General features: G+C 39.4%; 1 protein-coding gene across 1 annotated transcript in view; it reads left to right on the forward strand.

Moving 5' to 3' along the window:
• elovl4a (ELOVL fatty acid elongase 4a) overlaps window positions 1-15,822 on the forward strand; it is a 55,252-nt gene extending 39,430 nt beyond the window's left edge. Inside the window, exons 3-7 of the mRNA XM_067984925.1 lie at window positions 5,585-5,772; window positions 7,373-7,453; window positions 10,212-10,383; window positions 13,061-13,188; window positions 14,865-15,822. Of these exons, the coding sequence (XP_067841026.1) occupies window positions 5,585-5,772; window positions 7,373-7,453; window positions 10,212-10,383; window positions 13,061-13,188; window positions 14,865-15,149 (854 nt within the window). The 3' untranslated portion in view covers window positions 15,150-15,822. The remainder of the gene's footprint in view (window positions 1-5,584; window positions 5,773-7,372; window positions 7,454-10,211; window positions 10,384-13,060; window positions 13,189-14,864) is intronic.
• Window positions 15,823-22,104: the final 6,282 nt, after the last annotated feature.

The raw sequence follows: 22,104 nt of genomic DNA on the forward strand, positions 1-22,104 counted from the left end.
TCAAAGCCAACATATAGTCTGTCGGTCAGATGAGATATTTTTCTTCTTTTAGAAACTTTATTTTTATTATGGTCTCATAATATGATTGTAAAACAAAGTGGCCAAACATATTCTGAGCAATCTCATTGGTTCCTGTTTTTTCCCTTGGTATTCTTTCTTTGATAACTAATTGCTTAATAAATAAATAAAAATAAATTTAAAACAGAAATAGACAGTTTCCTAGAAGTAAAGGGAATTAGGGGTTACGGGAAGCGGGCAGGAAATTGGACATGAATTTAGATTTGAGGTTAGGATCAGATCAGCCATGATCTTATTGAATGGCGGAGCAGGCTCGAGGGGCCGATTGGCCTACTCCTGCTCCTATTTCTTATGTTCATGTAGATACCCAATAGCACACAGTATGTTATGAACTATATAAAATATTAAAATTCTTGAGTTTCTTCTTTGCCATGCTTATTTCCTGTTGTCAAGATTTAGTAATGTTTTGATAACGTCTGCTTTTAGTTTTATTTGGTAACACTATTGCTGGCAATTCAATCCTCTCACCACTGGTGGCACTGGCTGCCATTTTGTTTTTTACTCCATTTTCACAAGCAACATACAGTCCTTCTTTATAGGCAAAAGTTTGACATTTTCTTCATTTTAAATTTATTTTTAATTTTATTATCTATGCTGGATCTGTTTTGCCACCCTGTTTCCTTTGCTGCCCTGCAGCTCACTGCAACTTCTACCCACTTCCCCCAGCGCATTAGCTAGGAATGGGTAGCAGAGAAGTCATTCTGCACTCCAGCCAGATCAGTGTTCTCCTCTGACAACCCAAAACCTGTTTCCAGCCCTGGAGAGGTCATTTGCCCCATTCACAACCCATGATGAAATGTGATCTGCTAGGTTCATTGTAAGAAACTGCTTATCGGTAGAACAACAGAGTAGAGATATAGGTGAATGGCAGATAGCCATTTCAACTGACTGTGACCAAGCCCACAGGAGGTTCACTAATATAGGAGTTGCGGGGTGGCGTGAAATGTTGCATGAAGTAAATATTGCACTAATGTTCTATTTGCAACCTTTGAGATGCTTTGGCCACGTTAGTTGCTGCCTCAGGAGCTTCCTTTAGAGACCACTCCATTGTACTTGCACATGTCAGAGAAGCCTTGTCTTCACTACCTCCACTTCACAATGCAGGCTGCTACAGAGGTGTGCCATCTAGTGCATGATGACCTGCACACATCTGGATCAAGGATTGTTCTTCCTGTACAAGTATAGCTTACCAGAGCATGAAGCTTTGATACTGGATTCTTCCAAGCTACCCCAGGAGTTATCTGCTACATAAGACCACCTGCATTGTACAAGTTTGAAGCTTGTTTCCTTTTGGAAAGGGGCCATTAGCTGCACAGTATCCATAACTTTCACCAGGTGATGGGATTCCCCCAAGTGCAAATATGACAAATTACATTTGAGATTTATCATTGCTTTTTTTATTTTATAATGTATTCTCAGTAATTGAAGCAGCTGAATCGCTTTTATTCATGTGTATCCAAGAAAAACAAGAACAGCAGAGTGTAAATCTGCCGGTCGTGTCATCTGTGATAAATAGAATGGTAAGGAAGTTGGAGAGATTAGCACCCGAAAAGCGTAAAGGGCAAGGTGGCTGCTGGGTGCAGAGAATGGGCAGTTTGGATTGTATGAAGCTACAGAACGATGTAGGAGAAAGAACAAATAAAACTGCTTTTGTATTGGTACCGTTTTGGTACTGATTCCAGGAGACCAGCATCTGAGCCATTTCGTGACATTCACATAGCTAAATTGGGCTTCATTCTCCCAAAGATAGTTTCGTGAACCCGTGGGTCTTTGAGTCTGCTGCTGGGTTAATGGTTTATTTTAATGCTCTCCTGGCTGGCCTCTCATCTTCCACCCTCCATAAAGTTGAGCTCATCCAAAACTCTGCTGCCCGTATCCTAACTAGCACCAAGTTCTGTTCTCCCATCACCCCTGTGCTCGCTGACCTACATTGGCTACCGGTCTGGGAACACCTCGATTTTTAAAATTCTCATCCTTGTTTTCAAATCCCTCCATGGCCTCGTCCCTCCCTATCTCTGTGAACTCCTCTAGCCCGACAATCCTCCGAGATCTTTGCGCTCTTCCAGTTCTTGCCCCTTGCACATCCCCGATTTTAATCGTTCCACCATTGGCGGCCATGCCTTCAGCTGCCTAGGCCCTAAGCTCTGGAATTCCCTCCCTAAACCTCTCCACCTCTCTACCCCTCTCCTTCAAGATGCTCTTTAAAACCTACCTCTTTGACCAAGCTTTTGGTCACCTGTCCTAATACCTCCTTATGTGGCTCGGTGTCAAATTTTGTTTGATAACACTCCTGTGAAGCACCTTGGGACGTTTTACTACATTAAAGTTGCTTTTTAATTGCAAGTTGTTGTTTAGCAATGTAAACTTTAGAGCTGGTTCACAAATGCTGGTTTTCCGGACTCTGAATTAAATGGTACCAAGTGAAAGGGAAAAGCGTAGAGCAGCAGAAAGAAAGTGTACTTTAGACACTACAGCTAAAGTGAAAACTAGAAGGTGTAAGGCGATTAACCCAGCATCAAAGCTGAAGTCAGGCTAGGGTGTGTGGCCCAACTAAGAGTTCTATATACAAATGCACGGTGTATAAGGAATAAATTAAATGAACTACAGGTTCAAATTCAAATTGAAGGGTATAACATGATAGCTATTACAGAGACATGGCTGCAGGATGGGCAGGATTGAGAACTGAATATACCGGGTTATAAGGCCTACAGGAGAGACAGGGAAAATGGAAGAGGGGGAGGAGTAGCCTTAATAATTAGAGATGAAATCACTTCAATGATAAAGGAGGATATAACGAGAGGTAAGCAGCCAACAGAGATCTTATGGGTTGAATTGAGAAATAGGAAAGGATCTAAGACTAGTGGGAATTGTGTATAGGACCCCTGGCAGTAGCTCTGAAGTGCTAGATTGTATAAATGCAGAGATTAGACAAGCGTGTAAGAAAAGCATAGTGGTCTTAATGGGGACTTTAACCTTCACATAGATTGGGAAAAGCAGACTAGCAACTGTCAGAAAGGTAGTGAATTTCTTGAGTGTGTCCGGGATAGTTTTCTACAGCAGTATGTCCTAGAGGCAACAAGGGGGCAAGCCATACTAGATTTAGTAATGAGTAATGAACGGCTTAACTGTGCTTGAACATCTATTCAATAGTGATCATAACGTGATCGAGTTCAAGGTAGTGTTTGAAAGGGAAAAAAATGAATCAGCTGCTAAGATTCTAGACTTGGGTAAGGCCGACTTCAATGGGATGAGACAGAGACTGTTCACAGTAAACTGGGCAAATCTGTTAATGGGTAAAACGATTGATGATCAGTGGGAAATGTTTAAAGAAACATTTACCGTGATACAGAATCGGTTTATACCCCTGATGGGCAAGAACTCTACTTGCAAAAAAAAACAGCCATGGACAACTAAAGAGGTAAAGGACAGTACAAGACATAAGGAAAGGGCATACAAAAAGGCAAAAAATGGCACAGATCCTGGCGAATGGGAAAGATACAAGTATTAACAAAGGGTCACAAAACCGATAGTAAGAGCTACAAAAAGAGAGTATGAAAAGAAACTTGCAAGGGATATCAAAACCAATACGAAGAACTTTTATATTAGGAAAAAGAGGGTGGTCAGGAGCAGTGTTGGCCCCTTAAAAACTAGAGTGGGGATATTGTCATTGACAATGGGGAAATGGCGGACATGTTGAACGAATAATTTGCGTCAGCATTTACAGTAGAAAAAGAGGATAGTATGCCGGAAATCCCAAGAAAACTAATATTGAATCGGGGACAGGGACTCGATAAAATTAATATAAATAAAGCAACAGTAATGAAGAAAGTAATAGCACTAAAGAGTGGCAAATCTCCAGGACCAAATGGTTTCCATCCCAGGGTGTTAAAGGAAGTAGGTGAGCACATTGCAGATGCCCTAACTATAATCTTTCAAAGTTCTCTAGATTCAGGAACGATCCCTCTAGATTGGAAAATTGCACATGTTACTCCACTTTTTAAGAAAGGAGAGAGAGGGAAACCAGGGAATTATAGACCAGTTAGCCTAACATCTGTTGTGGGGAAAATGCTGGAGTCTGTAATTAAGGATAGGGTGACCGAACACCTCGAGAATTTTCAGTTAATCAGAGAGAGCCAGCATGGATTTATAAAAGGTGGGTTGCGCCTGACAAACCTGATTGAATCTTTTGAAGAGGTGACTAAAGTAGTGGACAAGGGAATGTCAATGGATGTTATTTATATGGACTTCCAGAAGGCATTTGATGAGGTCCCACATAAGAGACTGTTAGCTAAGATAGAAGCCCATGGAATCGAGGGAAAAGTACGGACTTGGTTAGGAAGTTGGCTGAACGAAAGGCGACACAGAGTAGGGATAATGGGTAGGTACTCACATTGGTAGGATGTGATTAGTGGAGTCCCGCAGGGATCTGTCTTGGGGCCTCAATTATTCGCAATATTTATTAACGACTTAGATGAAGGCATAGAAAGTCTCATATCTAAGTTTGCCGATGACACAAAGATTGGTGGCATTGTAAGCAGTGTAGATGAAAACATAAAATTACAAAGCGATATTGATAGATTAGGTGAATGGGCAAAACTGTGGCAAATGGAATTCAATGTAGACAAATGTGAGGTCATCCACTTTGGATCAAAAAAGGATAGAACAGGGTACTTTCTAAATGGTGGTAAGTTAAAAACAGTGGATGTCCAAAGGGACTTAGGGGTTCAGGTACATAGATCATTGAAGTGTCATGAACAGGTGCAGAAAATAATCAATAAGGCTAATGGAATGTTGGCCTTTATATCTAGAGGACTGAAGTACAAGGGGGCAGAAGTTATGCTGCAGCTATACAAAACCCTGGTTAGACTGCGCCTGGAGTACTGTGAGCAGTTCTGGGCACCACACCTTCGGAAGGACATATTGGCCTTGGGAGTGCAGCGTAGGTTTACTAGAATGTTACCCGGACTTCAAGGGTTAAGTTACCAGGAGAGATTATACAAATTGGGGTTGTATTCTCTGGAGTTTAGAAGGTTAAGGGGTGATCTGATCGAAGTTTATAAGATATTAAGGGGAACAGATAGGGTGGATAGAGAGAAACTATTTCCATTGGTTGGAGATTCTAGGAGTATGGGGCACAGTCTAAAAATTAGAGCCAGACCTTTCAGGAGCGAGATTAGAAAACATTTCTACACACAAAGGGTGGTAGAAGTTTGGAACTCTCTTCCGCAAACGGCAATTGATACTAGCTCAATTGCTAAATTTAAATGTGAGATAGATAGCTTTTTGGCAACCAAAGGTATTAAGGGATATGGGCCAAAGGCAGGTATATGGAGTTAGATCACAGATCAGCCATGATCTTATCACATGGTGGAGCAGGCACGAGGGGCTGAATGGCCTACTCCTGTTCCTATGTTCCTAAAAGCAGCTTGAGTTGAAAGCTGTCGTGTTTGATACATGCAGCTATTTTTTAAATAGCATATTTATAACCAGTTCATTATTTTAACAGACAAACGGGTGGAAAACTGGACTTTGATGCAGTCTCCCCTACCTACATTGGCCGTGAGCAGTCTTTACCTTCTCTTTGTGTGGCTGGGTCCCAAATGGATGAAGAACAGGGAGCCCTTTCAGCTCCGATCACTGCTTATTTTCTACAACTTTGGAATGGTTATACTAAATTTCTACATCTTTAAAGAGGTTAGTCTATCATAATTTTAAATTCTATTTACATTGGATCTTTCTGCTGTGTCATTTAGATTTGTGAATATGTTTAAATTTTAATAAAAATAACATAACATAGTATTTACAGCACAAAAACAGGGCATTGGGCCCAACAGATCTATGCCGGTGATTATGCTCCAGATGAGCTTCCTTCCACCTTACTTCATCTCACCCTATCAACATATCCTTCTCTTCCTTTGTCCCTCATGTACTTATCTACCTTCCCCTTCAATGCGTCTATGCTATTTGCCTTAGCTACTCCATGTGGTAGAAAGTTCCACATTCTAACCACTCTGAGTAAAGAAGTTTCTCCTGAATTCTTTATTGAATTTATTAATGACTATCTTATATTATGGCCCCTAGTTTTGGACTCCACCATAAGAGATAACACATTCTCTACATGCACCCTATCGAATCCCTTTTATAATTTTAAAGACCACTTATCAGCTCACCTCTCAGCCTTCTGTCTTCTGGAGAAAAGAGCCCCAGCCTGTCCAGTCTTGCGAAATTCAGAGTACGGAATTGCTGCATAGCAGACTGTGCAGCTGAGATTGGTAATTCACCATTGCGCTATCATGTGGAGACGTTAAATGAAGGCTGGAGAGTAGATTGGAAGGACAGATTCATTCCAAGCTCCTGAGAAGTAGACAGACACTGCAGCAGAAGCTGAGAAGCGGATCACCTGCCTATCTTGTCTCTCGTTGCTTTGGTACATAAGAGAATTTCCCCCAAAATTTTCTAGCCATTAATTACTTTCTTCTTCTCTTCTGATTTACACCTGGGGTTAATTTTACTCCAGTTGTGTTGCGGCAAAACAGGTTACCTGGTCGTTTATCTCATTGCTGTTTGTGGGATCTTGCAGCGCCCAAATTGGCTGACACATTTCCCTACATTTCAATAGAGACTGCACTTCAAAAATACTTCATTGGTTATGAAGCACTTTGGGGTGTCCTGAGGTTGTGAAAGGTGCTATATCAATGCAAGTTCCTTTCTTCTTTCCTTTCCCTTCTTTCATTTTCTTCCAGCTGTGTAATTATGGACAATGTAAGGGGTCTCCAGATGCTGGCCAGGCTGCTGTTGCTCACCCACTTCGCTACAGGGAAGCAAAGAGTGATTATCCTCAAATTCAAAAAAAGTGGGATGCCAGTAGAGGCTATAGAAGGATCATTGGTGCTAAATAGTCCCCAACAGTGATATTTCCCGTGTGACTTCTGTTTGCCTAATAACAAACTGCAAAATGTATAAGTTCATCTGTATATTTAGAATAATTACCGACAGTAAAACTCGGTGATCTAAAGACATATCGGACAAATTACAAGATCTCATTCTTAAGGATGCCTTTCCTTTATTGTATGATGTTGAAATGTGCATGTGAGAACCAGAGATCCAACAACAGCAACCTTTGTGAAGTAAATGCAACCACACTACTATAGAGGCCCATTTCACCCATAAGATCCTTTTTGCTATTTTATATGTGAGTTTACACACTGGTTTTCATACATAAACCTAAAATATATTGCAGTCTGTTTTTATTGTTCATCACTACTAACTCTTCATGATTTATTGATCTTTACAGCTCTTCTTTGCTGCAAGAGCAGCAGGATACAGTTATATCTGCCAAACTGTCAACTACACAGATGATGTCAATGAAGTGCGGGTAGGTACTCTCATTAACTGTGCAATTCCTGAGAACTTATTTCTTAAAAAATTTAACAGATAAGCATTGGGCAGGAACATTCTCATTTCTTAACTTGCATTTAAGATAAATGCAAGTATTCTTCATTCCAGCATCCTCCACGTACTGGGCAGGAGTAATCTACATTCACAAAGGGAAGGTCACTGAATCTTTTAAGATATTTTTGATGTCCATAATGTCAGGGACTTTACGCACATGATTTTGCCTTCCTGCATTGTAAAAAGATCATTTCCCTTTGATGTTTCAATTCTTTTATCTCAATGCACAGTGATCAAATGTTTATCACTCTGCCATTCCCATGGCAAAATAGTTTAAATAATTGAATAAGTCACTGTTTTATATATGTACTAATGGATCGAGGGTAAGTTGGAGGGTAAGGCAAGGAAGAAGGGGTGGGTTGGTAAGGAACAGATTTGATGTCTTGTCGTGGATGGGATGAGAAGGAAAGGATTTGAGGTGGGGAGAGACTGTTTTTAGTATATAAATAGATATATTGGGCTGGAATTTGCTGGAGTCAGGCATCTCGCGGCGTGCTCCGTTAGGTAGATTCTTTCCTGCACCCTTCAGCTCAATTTTTTTGCCCTGTGAGTTGCTGTAAGTGTGAGCTGATAACAGGTGCAGCAGGGGCATCTGGGACCTTGGTGAACAATGGGACAAACAGTGTATCTCCTTAATCAATGAGATTTAAAGCGAGAAATAAACAGAGGAAGGACTGAGAAGGAGGGTGAAGTCAATGTCAAATCAGATACGGAAAGAGAAATAGAGAGGAAAAGAAAGATTGGATTTAGAGAGAGAGAAAAAAGAGACCAAGGAAAAGAAAATTGTTCACTTTCTGGGCAAGAGAGGTTGATTGGCAGTCGTTAACAATAATCACATTGTTAAAGGGGTATGTGCGCTAGACGTAACTTTCTGTGGCAAGTTTAATGGTCCATTAATGTGCAAACACAGCAATTTCATGAAACTCTCGGGGAGGTTAAGGGCGAGATGCTGTTTTCATGAAGCTAACGGCAAATCATCCAGCGACTTGTGGCGATTCTCAATTAATGGGGTATCTCTTCCTCGCCACAAGTTGCTGGCGAATTTGCACATTAATAACTGCGTGTGATGTTCACACGCTGTTATTTTTTCAGCAAATTCCGGGCCAATAGATTGTCTTTTTTAAAAAGATATGAGTATGCCATAACATTGCTCATGATAAGTTGTAGCATGCACTCTTTCTTAACTATCTCTCTCATGTTGTCCTTCCTTCCTTCCTTCCTTTTTTGCTTGCCTTTTGTCCTCTTTTGTTTCTATGTTTCTTTGGATTTTGAGTTTTCCTTTCTCTTTCTCCCTTCCTTTCACTTCCTTTCTCTTTTTTTTCTCTCTCTCTTCAGATTGTCATTAAAACCCAACATATTTATGTGCAACAACAATAACTTGCATTTATATAGCCCTTAACGTGGTAAAATGTTCCGAGGCGCTTCACAGGAGCGATTATCAAACAAAATTTGACACCGAGCCACATAAGGAGATATTAGGACAGGTGACCAAAAGCTTGGTCAAAGGGGTAGATTTTAAGGAGAGTTTTAGGGAGGGGATTCCAGAGCTTAGGGCCTAGGCAGCTGAAGGCACTGCTGCCAAAGGTGGAGCGATTAAAATCGGGGATGTGCAATAGGGAAGAATTGGAGGAGCGTAGAGATCTTGGAGGGTTGTGGGGCTGAAGGAGGTTACAGAGAAAGGGAGGAGCAAGGCCATGGAGGGATTTAAGAACAAGGATGAGAATTTTAAAATAGAGATGTTCCCGGATCGGGAGCCAGTGAAGGTCAGCGAGCACGGGGTTATAGGTGAATGGGACTTGGTGCGAGTTATGATGCGGGCAGCAGAGTTTTGGATGAGCTCAAGTGGAAGATGGGAGGCCAGCCAGGAGAGCATGGAATAGTCTAGAGGTAACAAAGGCATGGATGAGGATTCTAGCAGCAGATGAGCTGAGGTAGGGACGGAAACGGGTGATGTTATGGAGGTGGAAGTAGTTGGTCTTGGTGATGGAGCAGGTATGTGGTCAGAAGCTCATTTCAGGGTCATATAGGACGCCAAGGTTGCGAATGGTCTGGTTCAGTCTCAGTGGCTAGAAAGAGGGATGAAGTTGGTGGCTAGGGAACAGAATTTGTGGCGGGGACCGAAGACAACGTGCAACAATTTATGGTATTGGAATTGTTTTTTAAAAATTTGTATTCATTCTCTGGATCTGCGTGTTGCTGGCAAGGCTGGCGTTTATTGCCCATCCCTAGTTGCCCTGGGAAAGTGATGGTAGGCTGACTTTGTGAATGACTGGTGTAGTGGTTTGATACAACTGAGTGGCAGTTAAGAGTCAACCACATTGGTGTGGGACTGGAGTTACGTATAGGCCAGACCAGGTAAGGATGGCTGTTTTCCTTCCCTAATATATATTAGTGAACCAGTTGGGGTTTTATGACAATCCAGTAGTTTCGTGGTCACTTTTACTGATGCCCGTTTTTATGGCATCCCATTCATTAAACTATTTGTCTCTTTCAAATGTTGACCAATCTGTTAAGCATTTCTAGCAACTTTTGTTCTTTTAGTTCAAATATCCAACGTTTGTGGTTTTCTTTTTATCTTGTTTGTAAAATGTGAGTTATGAAATGTGCATGTTGGGAAATTCACTTTTTTTGTAATTGTTAAAATAGCTTTATTCATTACAATTTCTTCTTATCTATCACAGATAGCTTCAGCCTTGTGGTGGTACTATGTCTCAAAAGGGATTGAGTACTTGGACACAGTATTTTTTATATTGAGGAAGAAATTTAACCAGGTCAGCTTCCTGCACGTATATCATCACTTCACAATGTTTACCCTCTGGTGGATCGGAATCAAATGGGTAGCAGGAGGGCAATGTGAGTACAAAAGGCGTATTGCCAGACATAGTCACATACTCCTGATTATCAGGGGCACTAAATCTATATCAAAATTAAGTTATAAAATGAAAAGCTCTGCTGAGGAATTGAGGATGAGGGCAGTCTATCATTCAATTTATTGGCCTATCTTGAAGTCCTGCTACAGTATAAATACAAGTTATTACTATTTGATCATATCTATAAAAGAGGAAAATATAAAGTACTGCATGTTATATTTTATATACTTGTTTCATCTCTAGCTGGCTTATGAGGGTTTGCACAAGAGTTACGATGTTCTCAGCTCTTGTGATTGGGTGTCAGTTAAAACTTGGGAATACTGTGTACAAAAAAACTCAATCAAGTTAGTTAATGAGGTAACAGAGGGTTGATGAAGCAATATGGTTAATGTGTATATGGACTTTCAAAAGGCATTTGATAAAGTGCCACACAATAGGCTTGTCAGCAAAATTGAAGCCCATGGAATAAAAGGGGCAATGGCAGCATGGATACAAAATTTGTTTAAGTGACAGGAAACAGAGAGTAGTGGTGAACGGTTGTTTTTCGGACTGGAGTTCCCCAGGGGTCGTTACTAGGACCACTGCTTTTTTTGCTATTTATATATAAAAATAAGATGACTTGGACTTCGGTGTACAGGGCACAATTTCAAAATTTGCAGATGACATAAAACTTGGATGTGTAGTAAACAGTGAGGAGGATAGTAATAGACTTCAACAGGACTTAGACAGGCTGGTGGAATGGGCAGACACATGGCAGATGAAATTTAACGCAGAGAAGTGTGAAGTGATACATTTTGGCTGTAAGAATGAGGAAAGGCAATATAAACTAAATGGTACAATTCTAAAGGGGGTGCAGGAACAGAGAGATATATATGTGCAAATCTTTGAAGGTGGCAGGACAGGTTGAGAGAGCAGTTAAAAAAGCATACAGTGTCCTGGGCTTTATAAATTGAGGCATAGAGTACAAAAGCAAGGAAGTTATGTTGAACCTTTGTAAAACACTGGTTCGGTCACAACTGGAGTATTGTGTCCAATTCTGGGCATCGCACTTTGGGCACCTCCTGTGCTGTAACGATTCTATGATTCTGTTCTATGATCCTTGGTATCTTTTTGAACATGCAATTAAAAGTACCTTGCCCAAGATTATATTTCCAATGTGTTTAGTTTCAAGGTGTCAATCTTGGAAGGAAAAATATATCCAGTGCTTACCAGTTACAATAATTGCAATCTTATGAGGATATTTAGTCTCATTCACTGGGAACCTTTAAACAGATAAATGTGAGAAAACAAATCATGCTGTTGTGATGTGTCATTGTTTATGCTTGCCAGTTTTCTTTGTAGACCTTGAGGGAAAAACTAACATTCTTCCATATCCCATCATCCCCCACATATCAATTATATCAAAGTATTACAATAATGGAGGTGAGTAGGATTGAGGCCAAGTTGCAGCACAAGAGTGGCAAACATTTGTTGTCTATAAAACCAAGACAGTAATGCATAATAACAGCACATAGTTGCCTTGTAGATAGTTGAGAAATCCTTTGCATGTTAGCCTATGCGATGCATATAGGATAAGCTGAAACAAAGAATGCATGATGAGTCAAAGGATATGATTTATATTTTATAGAGTGACTTATGATTAGCATCATAAGTGGAATATAGATCCCACAGCTCCTCACCTAAGATGAGATAAGATTAACTTTTGTGGTCAAAATGGAGATATGTTCTTGGAATACATCCTTACTTAGTATTTTGCAAGGAACCATAAAGTGCTAGATCTAGGTTCAAGGTAACCAAGCAGGATAAGTAAGTGAACTGAAGTTAGAACACTTGAGAAATAGTGACCATAACTCAATTAGGTTTATATTGGGAAAGTGCAGGAGTGTTCCTTCTTCCCCCCCCCCCCCCCCCCCCCACTCTGCTAACTCCCCTCCACCCCCTCCCTCCTTCCTTTAGGGGGGGGAGGAGGGTGGAAGCATTCCTGCACTTTCCCGATATAAACCTAATTGAGTTATGGTCACTATTTCCCAAGTATTCCACTTTAGAGAGGGTACAAAGACAGTTTACCAGGATGATACTAGGCATGAGGGACTTCAGTTATGTGGCGAGTTTGGAGAAGCTGGGATTGTTCTTAGAGCAGAGACGATTAAGGGGAGAGCTAATAGAGGTATTCAGAATTTATAAGAGGTTTTGATAGACCAAGTAGGGAGAAACTGTTTCTTCTGGCAAGTGGGTCGGTAATCAGAAGTCATAGATATAAAATGAATAGCTAAAGAACTAGAGGAGAATTTTTTTCTCACAAAGGGTTGTTAAGATCTGAAATGCGTTACCTGAAAGGATGGTGGAATCTGATTCTGTCAGTACTTTGAAAAAGCAATTGGACATGTACTTGAAGAGAACTAATTTGCAGGGTTATGGGGAGAAAGCTGGGGTGTGGGACTAAATTAGACAGCTCTTTCAAAGAGCTGACACAGGCACGACAGGCTGAATGGCCCCTTTCTGTGCTGTAAGGAAAAAAATAAAAATAAAAAAATACTGAATATATTGTTTAAAAAGTCAAATATCTGATTTTGTAAATTTTTCACAATTTGAAAGACTTTTGAGTTTGAAGAATGTATTTCTTTGACTTCTGTAACTATTGCTTTCTTTTGCTGTTTCAGCTTTTTTTGGAGCTCATATGAATGCTGTCATCCATGTTGTTATGTACCTGTACTATGGATTAGCAGCTTGTGGCCCACAGTTTCAAAAATACCTTTGGTGGAAACGATATTTGACCATCTTACAACTGGTAAATTAAATCTTTGTATCAGTTACATCAGTTTTTTAAATCTAAAAATTATTCAGATCGTATTCGGGAGGACTGGATGTTGTATTGGGTAGATCTTTGCACTTTTATCTCTGCAACTCAGTTCAGATACAGCTCAGTCAGATGGGATTAGTCACTCTTTACTGGTTGCAAAGGTCCTATGTCAAATGAGTCCGGGCAGCCTCAACTCTATTGTAGTATGGGTCCATAGATGATTTCTCAAACACTGAACCAGCTAATCACACACCATCTCCAACTGGTGTTCATATCTCAGTGGGGAAAAAGTCACTAACATCATTTTTCCAGAGTTGTAATTGGGTAGATGTTGGCAGTGACGGAGAGAAACCCCATTTTAAACATAACGGAGCTGTGTTTATTTGTAAAAGTGACATACATTAAAAATAGATTGCATTTTTGAGCTGAAATAGATGATTGTCTCTCCTAATGAGTGACGCGGCTGAATATGTTTATAGACAAAGAGCATTCTTGCTTCCCAAGAGGGAACCTACAGAAGGTCTACAGAGAAGCAGCCAGCAGGGTATTTATCTTGAGGCTCTCCCAAAGGAGCGAACTCTGTTCAAAAGAGAGCACTTAACAGTAATAACTTGTCATCATACTGTAACTGCCATTTAATGGTCCCAGTGCAGACAAAATTGAAACTATTGCACAACAACATTACAAATATATTTTCAAAATATTTCTACAGTTAAATTGTAAATAGTTGCTTCTAAAATTTAGAGTTGAATAAATTTTTGCCACAAACGGAAGGTAATAAATATATTAAAACAGCTAGTTTAAGCTGTGCAGATCCTTTACATGTGGGATAAATAATGAGCAGCTCAGTACTGTTAACAACTTTTAACTCTCTCTATAAAGCTTAATCCCAAAATTTGAATGCTGTTTCCATATATGGATAGGCTCTTTGAATACCTCTTCCACATTTCTGGACAGGATACAAGATAAAGCTTGCCATCCGATAGGTGTTTCTTTGCTTACCTTTAACAACCAACCCCTCTTTCTCCATTGGAATCTTTTACTTCATAAATATACTGCTATGGTCAATATTTTTCTAAACTCTACTGTTTTTTTTCCCTCAAGGTGCAATACACAGTGATGTACTACATGTTCTTCTTCATCTCTGAATGCTGATTATCTTGATTCATTGCAGTTTTTTCCCCCCAGGTCCTTTAAAATTGTGGAACTCCTTACCTTGCTCTTCCTTTTTCCTCCCTCCTATATTCTTGAGATTTATTTCTAGAGATTTATTTCTAAACTTAGGCTCGGTGTCACCTAATTATTACTTCTTAGTTTATCTGGTCTTTTACCTTTTTAACTCTTGGTGTCCTGCACAATAAGCCTCCACCTCAATTAGTGTGCAAACACACGGTCACTGTAATATTCTTTGTGCTTTTGTTTAAAACATTCACTTGTCTCCAGAAGTATTTCTAACTTTACATCCTGCTTAGGTTATTTTCAATATAGTGTACAAGTTCAGAAAAAGAAATGGTTGCAGAAAATTTATGGCAGAGGATACTTCAGGAGGGGAAAGATGTGGGAGGGCAGAAATAATGATACAAAAAATTATAATCGAATATCTGGACAATAGGTTTAGCAAAATTGTCTGACCTTGTTACAAATATTATTGTCTCTTAATACAGGTACAGTTTCATGTCACCATAGGCCATACTGCTTACTCCCTCTACATTGATTGCCCTTTCCCAAGATGGATGCACTGGGCACTGATAGCTTATGCCATTTCCTTCATCATCCTCTTCGTCAACTTTTATTACCAGACCTACAGGGAACCAAAGAAAGAGTATATCAAGAATGGAAAAGTGATTGTGAATGGCAATGGAATGGTTAATGGAATGATCAAATCCGAAAACAAACTAGTGGTAGAAAATGGGAAGAAGAAGAAAAAAGGAAAAGCCAAGCGTGAATAAGATATGTAGGCAAGGTTTAAAATAAATAGTTGTGTTTTAGAGTCAAATAGCCTGAGTCAGTAAAAGATGGCTGCATGTATTTCCAGCTGGCTTTGAACCAATCTATTGTACCCTTTGCCATCTTTGTAATTTATTGTATTTACTTTGTAAATGAAATTTGTGATCAATACATTGGTATTGACATGAAGGTAGACAAGAAAACTCACCATTAAATGAATTGCACTGAACAAGTTTTATGAAAGAGGTATCTGGTCTTCACCCTTTTTCAAATCCATATCCTAATGTCAATTTTTTTAATGTCTAAGGTTTAGTTATGTTTACTATTTCAGTGAACTCTTGCTGTATAGCTTTTTATTTTACTTTACCTCTACCTCAGTTATAGTGCTGCTTTTTCCTGGCTCCATTTTCTACTGTATACAAACATAGTTGTGCCCTGTGTTTTCAGTCCAGATGTCTACAAATCCAATGCTAAAATGTTCGTTTTGATTGCAGGTTATCAGCTTCTCATAGGAAAGTCAAGGAAATGACTAGTGTTCATTAGCTCTGATGTTTGGCTTTGTACTGAAGGTCCCAACATAGAGGTAGAGTGGCCATGTTAATCACTGGACCCATGTAAACAGACGAGTATTGTTTTACTAACATTAAAACTTTTAACTCTCAACTTCAGAACTGATCTCAAGTCTGATGTTTTTTTTCAGAAAGATCCTAATTTTGTTCTGTTGATTTCATACAGTACAAATTACTGGGGAGTAATGCAGCTTCTCATCCTCCCCCCATCCCCCTCCTGTCGATTTTTGTCCCATTTCTTAAGTCAGTGACTGATGCTGGGATACGGTTCTCTGAGAGCTAGCAGCTGGACTATATCCCGAACAATATGTTATTTCTTTGTGTGAGCCTGGACTGTAAATACTGGTGGCCTGATTCCTTTGAGTGGGAGTGGGGGAATCACCATTGAGTTCAATCCTGCCTTTGACTCGATCCACATTCTCCATCACTGGATAGCACTCAAGGACAGAAACCCTGATGCATTTTCCCTTCCTGAGGAGACTAAAACCAAGTGTAGTGTCCTCACTGCTGCTCTGACTGAGATTAGTCAATTCCGCACAGACCGAGGATGAAACTGGACCTTTTTGATACTATGGCTTAGTGTCAATCCATGTTTACCTACTAAACCATTGGGACAGCCTGCGAATGTAGCTTTTAAGACGGAGATCATAAAATCCCGCAGCACTATTTATATTGAGGATAAGAAATTGAGTTAGTCTTTTTCCACGTCTTCAGAGTATGGGGATCTACAATGAGTTGTGCATTGCTCTTCACTATATACACCCATACACCCAGTAGTTTGTACCAGAAGAGAGTGTGTTTTAAATAGGAAAAAAAACCTTTCAAAATATTTTCTTAACTTTAAAAAAAAGTGAAATAGCAGAATTGCATGTATGTATGGCTGTGGCTATAAAACCAGACCTGTTTCTCTGTGTAATCAGGATTTCAGAAGTTGGTTGTAGCATTTAGCTGTACATCAGAGTGCATTTTTTACAACAGAAAATGCATTTCAAAATTAAATTGTAAACATATTAAGCAATAAAACAAAATCACACTTTTTTATGTTGAAAATGGTCACATGGGACCTCTGTTTCTAAGTTTGGATTCCTACAGAGTTGGCCACAGTGTGAAATAATAGCTAAATGGGAGTTGTACTGGTTATAACCAACTTTAAGTAGTATATTATACGAAGTAGTCACTGCATTATAAAAGTCTTTAATTATGACACAAAAAAGCTGCTGTTTGTTTGAAGTGTAATAATTTTTCCCCAATTTATACATTTAAAAAATGCAAAGGAACAGTACTAAGTGGTTGGGACTGGTTATAACAATTACATTTCAAGTTGACTATACAGCTTTACAGCTTAAAAGATGAGAGTTGTCCTTTTTCTTTGTGGTGATTTGCTGTGTTACCTGTGTAGATGCATAAATGATGTAAAATTTCCTCTGTGCAGCAAAATCTTGATGTGGAGATGCCGGTGATGGACTGGGGTGTACAAATGTAAGGAATCTTACAACACCAGGTTATAGTCCAACAGTTTTATTTGAAAATCACAAGCTTTCGGAGGCTTTCTCCTTCGTCAGGTGAGTGTCGGATTCCTTGAAAATTACCGCATATATAGTCAGAGAACAATGCCCAACTGCCCGTTATCAAGGCAATCAAATGAATTGAATAGTGTTCAGACAGAGAAACATTAGATACCAGACTACTGAATATACAAACGGCCAGAACCAAAGACAGAGAGGGAGAGAGAGAGAGAAACATCCAAAAGGAAGAGAAAGAGAGAGAATGACCAGTTATATTAAAAACATAACTTTTTTTTCCGCTGGTGGGGTTACATGTAGCGTGACATGAACCCAAGATCCCGGTTGAGGCCGTCCTCATGGGTGCGGAACTTGGCTATCAATTTCTGCTCGACGACTTTGCGTTGTCTTGTGTCTCGAAGGCCGCCTTGGAGAACGCTTACCCGAAGATCGGTGACTGAATGTCCTTGACTGCTGAAGTGTTCCCCGACTGGGAGGGAACCCTCCTGTCTGGCGATTATTGCGCGGTGTCCATTCATCCGTTGTCGCAGTGTCTGCATGGTCTCGCCAATGTACCATGCTCCGTTTGTATCTTCAGTAGTCTGGTATCTAATGTTTCTCTGTCTGAACACTATTCAATTCATTTGATTGCCTTGATAACGGGCAGTTGGAAAGATTATCTGTAATCACCATGCATTGTTCTCTGACTATATATGCGGTAATTTTCAAGGAATCCGACACCTGACGAAGGAGAAAGCCTCCGAAAGCTTGTGATTTTCGAATAAAGCTGTTGGACTATAACCTGGTGTTGTAAGATTCCTTACAGCAAAATCTTGTCAACAAAGGAGTTCACAGCTACATTACGTGTAGCACAAAGAGGAAATCTTCCTTTGTGATTATCACAGTAGATCAGGTGTTTGTATTTGTACATGCATGACCTGGTTTTAGTCTCTTTTCTGGCATGAGGACCATTTTATCCTATTTTTGCAGAGATGTTTCTTCGCTGCCCTTCCCTCCCACATTCGAAACTGACACTTTTTTAAATGAAAGCCATCAGGGTGGTTTGGCAGATTTATTTCCTAATAAGCGTGTAGGCAGTGATATTCCAATCACCAAGACTTCAGTGTAAATATGATCATGTATCACTGTCGTGGCGTGTACGATTAGTAAGTGCCAACACTGACTTTGGTTGCCAGAACAGAAATGGACCTACACCTGGATGACAACTTGCATTAATATAGCACCTTTAATGTAGTAAAACGACCCAAGACGCTTCACAGGAGCATTATCAAACAAAATTTGACACTGAGCCACATCAGGAAATATTAGGACAGGTGTCTGGTCAAAGAGAGAGGTTTTAAGGAGGTCTTAAAGGAGGAGAAAGAGGCGGAGAGCTTTAGGGAGGGAATTCCAGAGCTTAGGGCCTAGGCAGCTGAAGGCACGGTTGCCAATGGTGGAGCGATTAAAATCGGGGATGTGCAAGAGGCAAGATTTGGAGGAGTACAGAGATTGCAGTGGGTTGTAGGGCTGGAGAAGGTTACAGAAATAGGGAGGGATGAGGCCATGGAGGGATTTGAAAACCAAGATTAGACCGGGAGCCAATGTAGGTCAGTGAGCACAGGAGTGATGGGTGAACTGGACTTGGTGCGAGTTAGGATATGGACAGCAGAGTTTTGGATGAGCTCAAGTTTATGGAGGGTGGAAGATGGGAGGAGAGCATTGGAATCGTCAAGTCTAGAGGTAACAAAGGCATGGATCAGGGTTTCAGCAGCAGATGAGCTGAGGCAGGCAATGCTAGAGGTGGAAGTAGGCGGTCTTGGTGATGGAGCGGATAAGTGGTCAGAAGCTCATTTCAGGGTCAAATAGGACGCCAAATAAAGCTCCCAAAAAAATTGGAATATATTTGTAAACACTTACAAAAGAGTGATTTAAAGGCTTTATTCTAATCTTGGATTTTTGACAATCAAAATGGCTCAATTACATTTACTGACTTGTAAATACCAAATATCCATTGTATAATAAATGCAGTAAGATTCTGGTCTAACGTAGCTATACTGGTTCTAAATATTTGGCTCAGTGCTGTATTGCAATGGAAATAATAGACACTTTTTTGTTCCTATTTCAGTTGAGCAATTTTATTAATGTGAAATGAGTACAGAATATTATTTCTAATCTTAAATATTCATATTTATGGAGAAAAAAAACAGCTTGTGACCTGTGTGACACTGTTTTCCTGAACATCCAGAAATTTGAGAAGGATTTGACATAAGTGGCATAACAGGGCCAATTTATTTTGTATTTTTTTTTTAAAAAAAGAAAGCCAGTTTCAGGATTTTATTTTCCTGAAGGCTAAAGTCTGTTACAAGACAAATAGTTGCACTTCAGTTAGGCTGCCTGAACAGGATAATGTTTCTTTAAATTTCTTAATTCATTGGCTGCTGATGTGGGTGAGAAGGCTTGGATAAGCTTGCGCAGCATCTTGTCTAGGTTTAATTTTACTTCTGATTAAGCTGATGACATCCTAATTGACATCAGCATGTCATTCTTCTGAGTTGTGGAAGACCAGTCTTACTGCTAATAGCTTTAGACTTTTGTATCTGGGTCACATTATGAAAGTGAACCGGCGATCAAATTTTCTAGTTCTGGTTTTAGAACTAGGTTAATTCGGAAGTGCTTTTGTTGAATGCTAATTATAACAGGTGTAAGCTCTTTGAATGTAAACTAATCCTTATAAGAACATCACTGACAGGGGCATTCCTCTGTCTATTTGTTTGAAAGAGATTGAAGTTGTTTTGTTGTAGTTTTAGTTCTTGGTAAGATTGTGTGCTCTTGAAATTTATTTGGCCATTTGTCATTGATTTCACTTGGGTTTAACTGTAACTGATGTGATCCCAGTGCTGTTGCTGGCTGTAATTCTTGATGGTTACTTTTTTTTGGGTGAGCGGGGGCAGTTGTATAATGCATTTAATACTGTATAGAGTAAGAGAAAATTAAACTGTATATAAAATAGGTTTTCCTTTTTAGAATACTAGATCTGAAATTAAAGTACTTTCTATACTTTTCATTTTTTTTTCAGCATTGAGATAGCTGAAAGCTATGCAGGGAGCTCCAGTTCCTAAATACACTGCTACATAAATTAGTTATTCCCATGGATTAAATGCTGATAAGGCCTCTTTTGTTTGTAGCGATGGTCAGTTAATCAGATCAATTTAAAGGATTTTTTGGTACTATTGAGCTGTTAGTTTGCTTGGGAAACAATTTGCATCATATACCACAATGTAATGGATTCTTGGGGTTGCAGTGATAATTAGCCTAGAGGATTTAGTGAGCACCAAAGTTTTAAAAAAATGTAAACACTGATGCAACATTTTTAACTAGAAGTTTTCAGTTCCTGAAAATGGGGGTAGAAATCTGAACAAGTATTTATAGCTCAAATGTTTTGAAATGTACAATGCGGATCATCCGCTCCTTACATAATTTTCAGGTCACTTGAATTTTTTTTTTAAAAAGGCACAAAAACAAATAGATGCACAAAAAATGTAAATAATAAGTAGCCTCTGCGTCTTACGGTAGTTTTTTCTTAATGCTGCTTTCTTTGGATCTGCTAATTAAATAACTTAGCACAATAGATCTGTTCCGTATGTTAAGAAATCTGTTTTTTCAGCTATTGATATTTTCAGGATAGCGGAAATGCATGTTACTGAAGAATTGGATCATTTGTATTAAAACTGCAGTCCTCTATCTTCACTTTTCTGATATCAATGAAATCTGTCAAATTGAATTGCACTGTTCACTAATTTAAACAGCTTTGATACAGGAAATGCTGATGTATTAGTTGTCTTATTTTTGTAAAAAAAACATTGTGCTTAGTTAATTTTAAGATGCATGGACTGTCCTAGTAAATACTGCAAATGTAATCACTTGATGGATCCACAGTGATTACTTAACAATTATTCAACCCTTAGTTAGCACATTGCACCTCAACATATGTGCCTCTTATCTATCAGTGGGTACCATGATGCTCACCACTAGACAAAAATAGTTTGGATTGATGGATGCAGTTTTTTAATGCACTGGAGTATTTTCTAGGTGGTATTGTTGGGATTCAGGTGACCGTTATAAACCAGCACATACTTTGCTGCTGAGGTTGATACCATTATCTGAAGTCTCTGGTCCCTGATGTGAAGGCCACATTCAGAACAAGTGTCAAAGTATTTCTTTACTCAGGGTGATCAACAGCCAGAATAGATTGTCAGGAAGGATGGTTGAGACCAGGAGACTGTACAGATCTAACAAATGGGAAGATGGTAGGGTTGGAATTATGGGAAGAATGAAATCAAATGGGCTGAAGGGCTTCCTTGATCAGACCAATCTTGAGATTACTATCATGTACTCAGTGGCCAGTATTCTCTGAAATAACCGAAATTAATAACTGAGCATAGAAAACTATTGTTGCAATCATGTTACCCCCAGTTGCTCAAGTGATTGACTGCTTAACTCCCAACTAGGAAGTCACTGAGTTAACTGGTTTTTTACTTGAATTTGTTTGCCTCGGTTGAGTGAGCAGCAAAATGAAGGAGGAAAACCAAAGCCCTTTAACCTGTATTGATTTCACCAGCTACCATCTAATCATAGAACACTACTGAGTGCAGTCATTGCGATGTCTTCTGGCCCATTGGATGATGTGAGATTAGAGAACATGTCTGTTATGCTCTAATGACACAATGTTACATTTTTATATATTTATTCAAATCCGTACATATCCAAGATGATGTGTGCTAAGGAAATTATATCAACTAATAAGATCAACTTACTCAATGTTGTATCACCTGTTTTTAATCATAATCTTATATCTATTATGGCTTCCCTGCAGTAAATTTTGAATG

This window comes from Heptranchias perlo, chromosome 5, assembly GCF_035084215.1.
Source record: "Heptranchias perlo isolate sHepPer1 chromosome 5, sHepPer1.hap1, whole genome shotgun sequence".
Taxonomy (NCBI): domain Eukaryota; kingdom Metazoa; phylum Chordata; class Chondrichthyes; order Hexanchiformes; family Hexanchidae; genus Heptranchias; species Heptranchias perlo.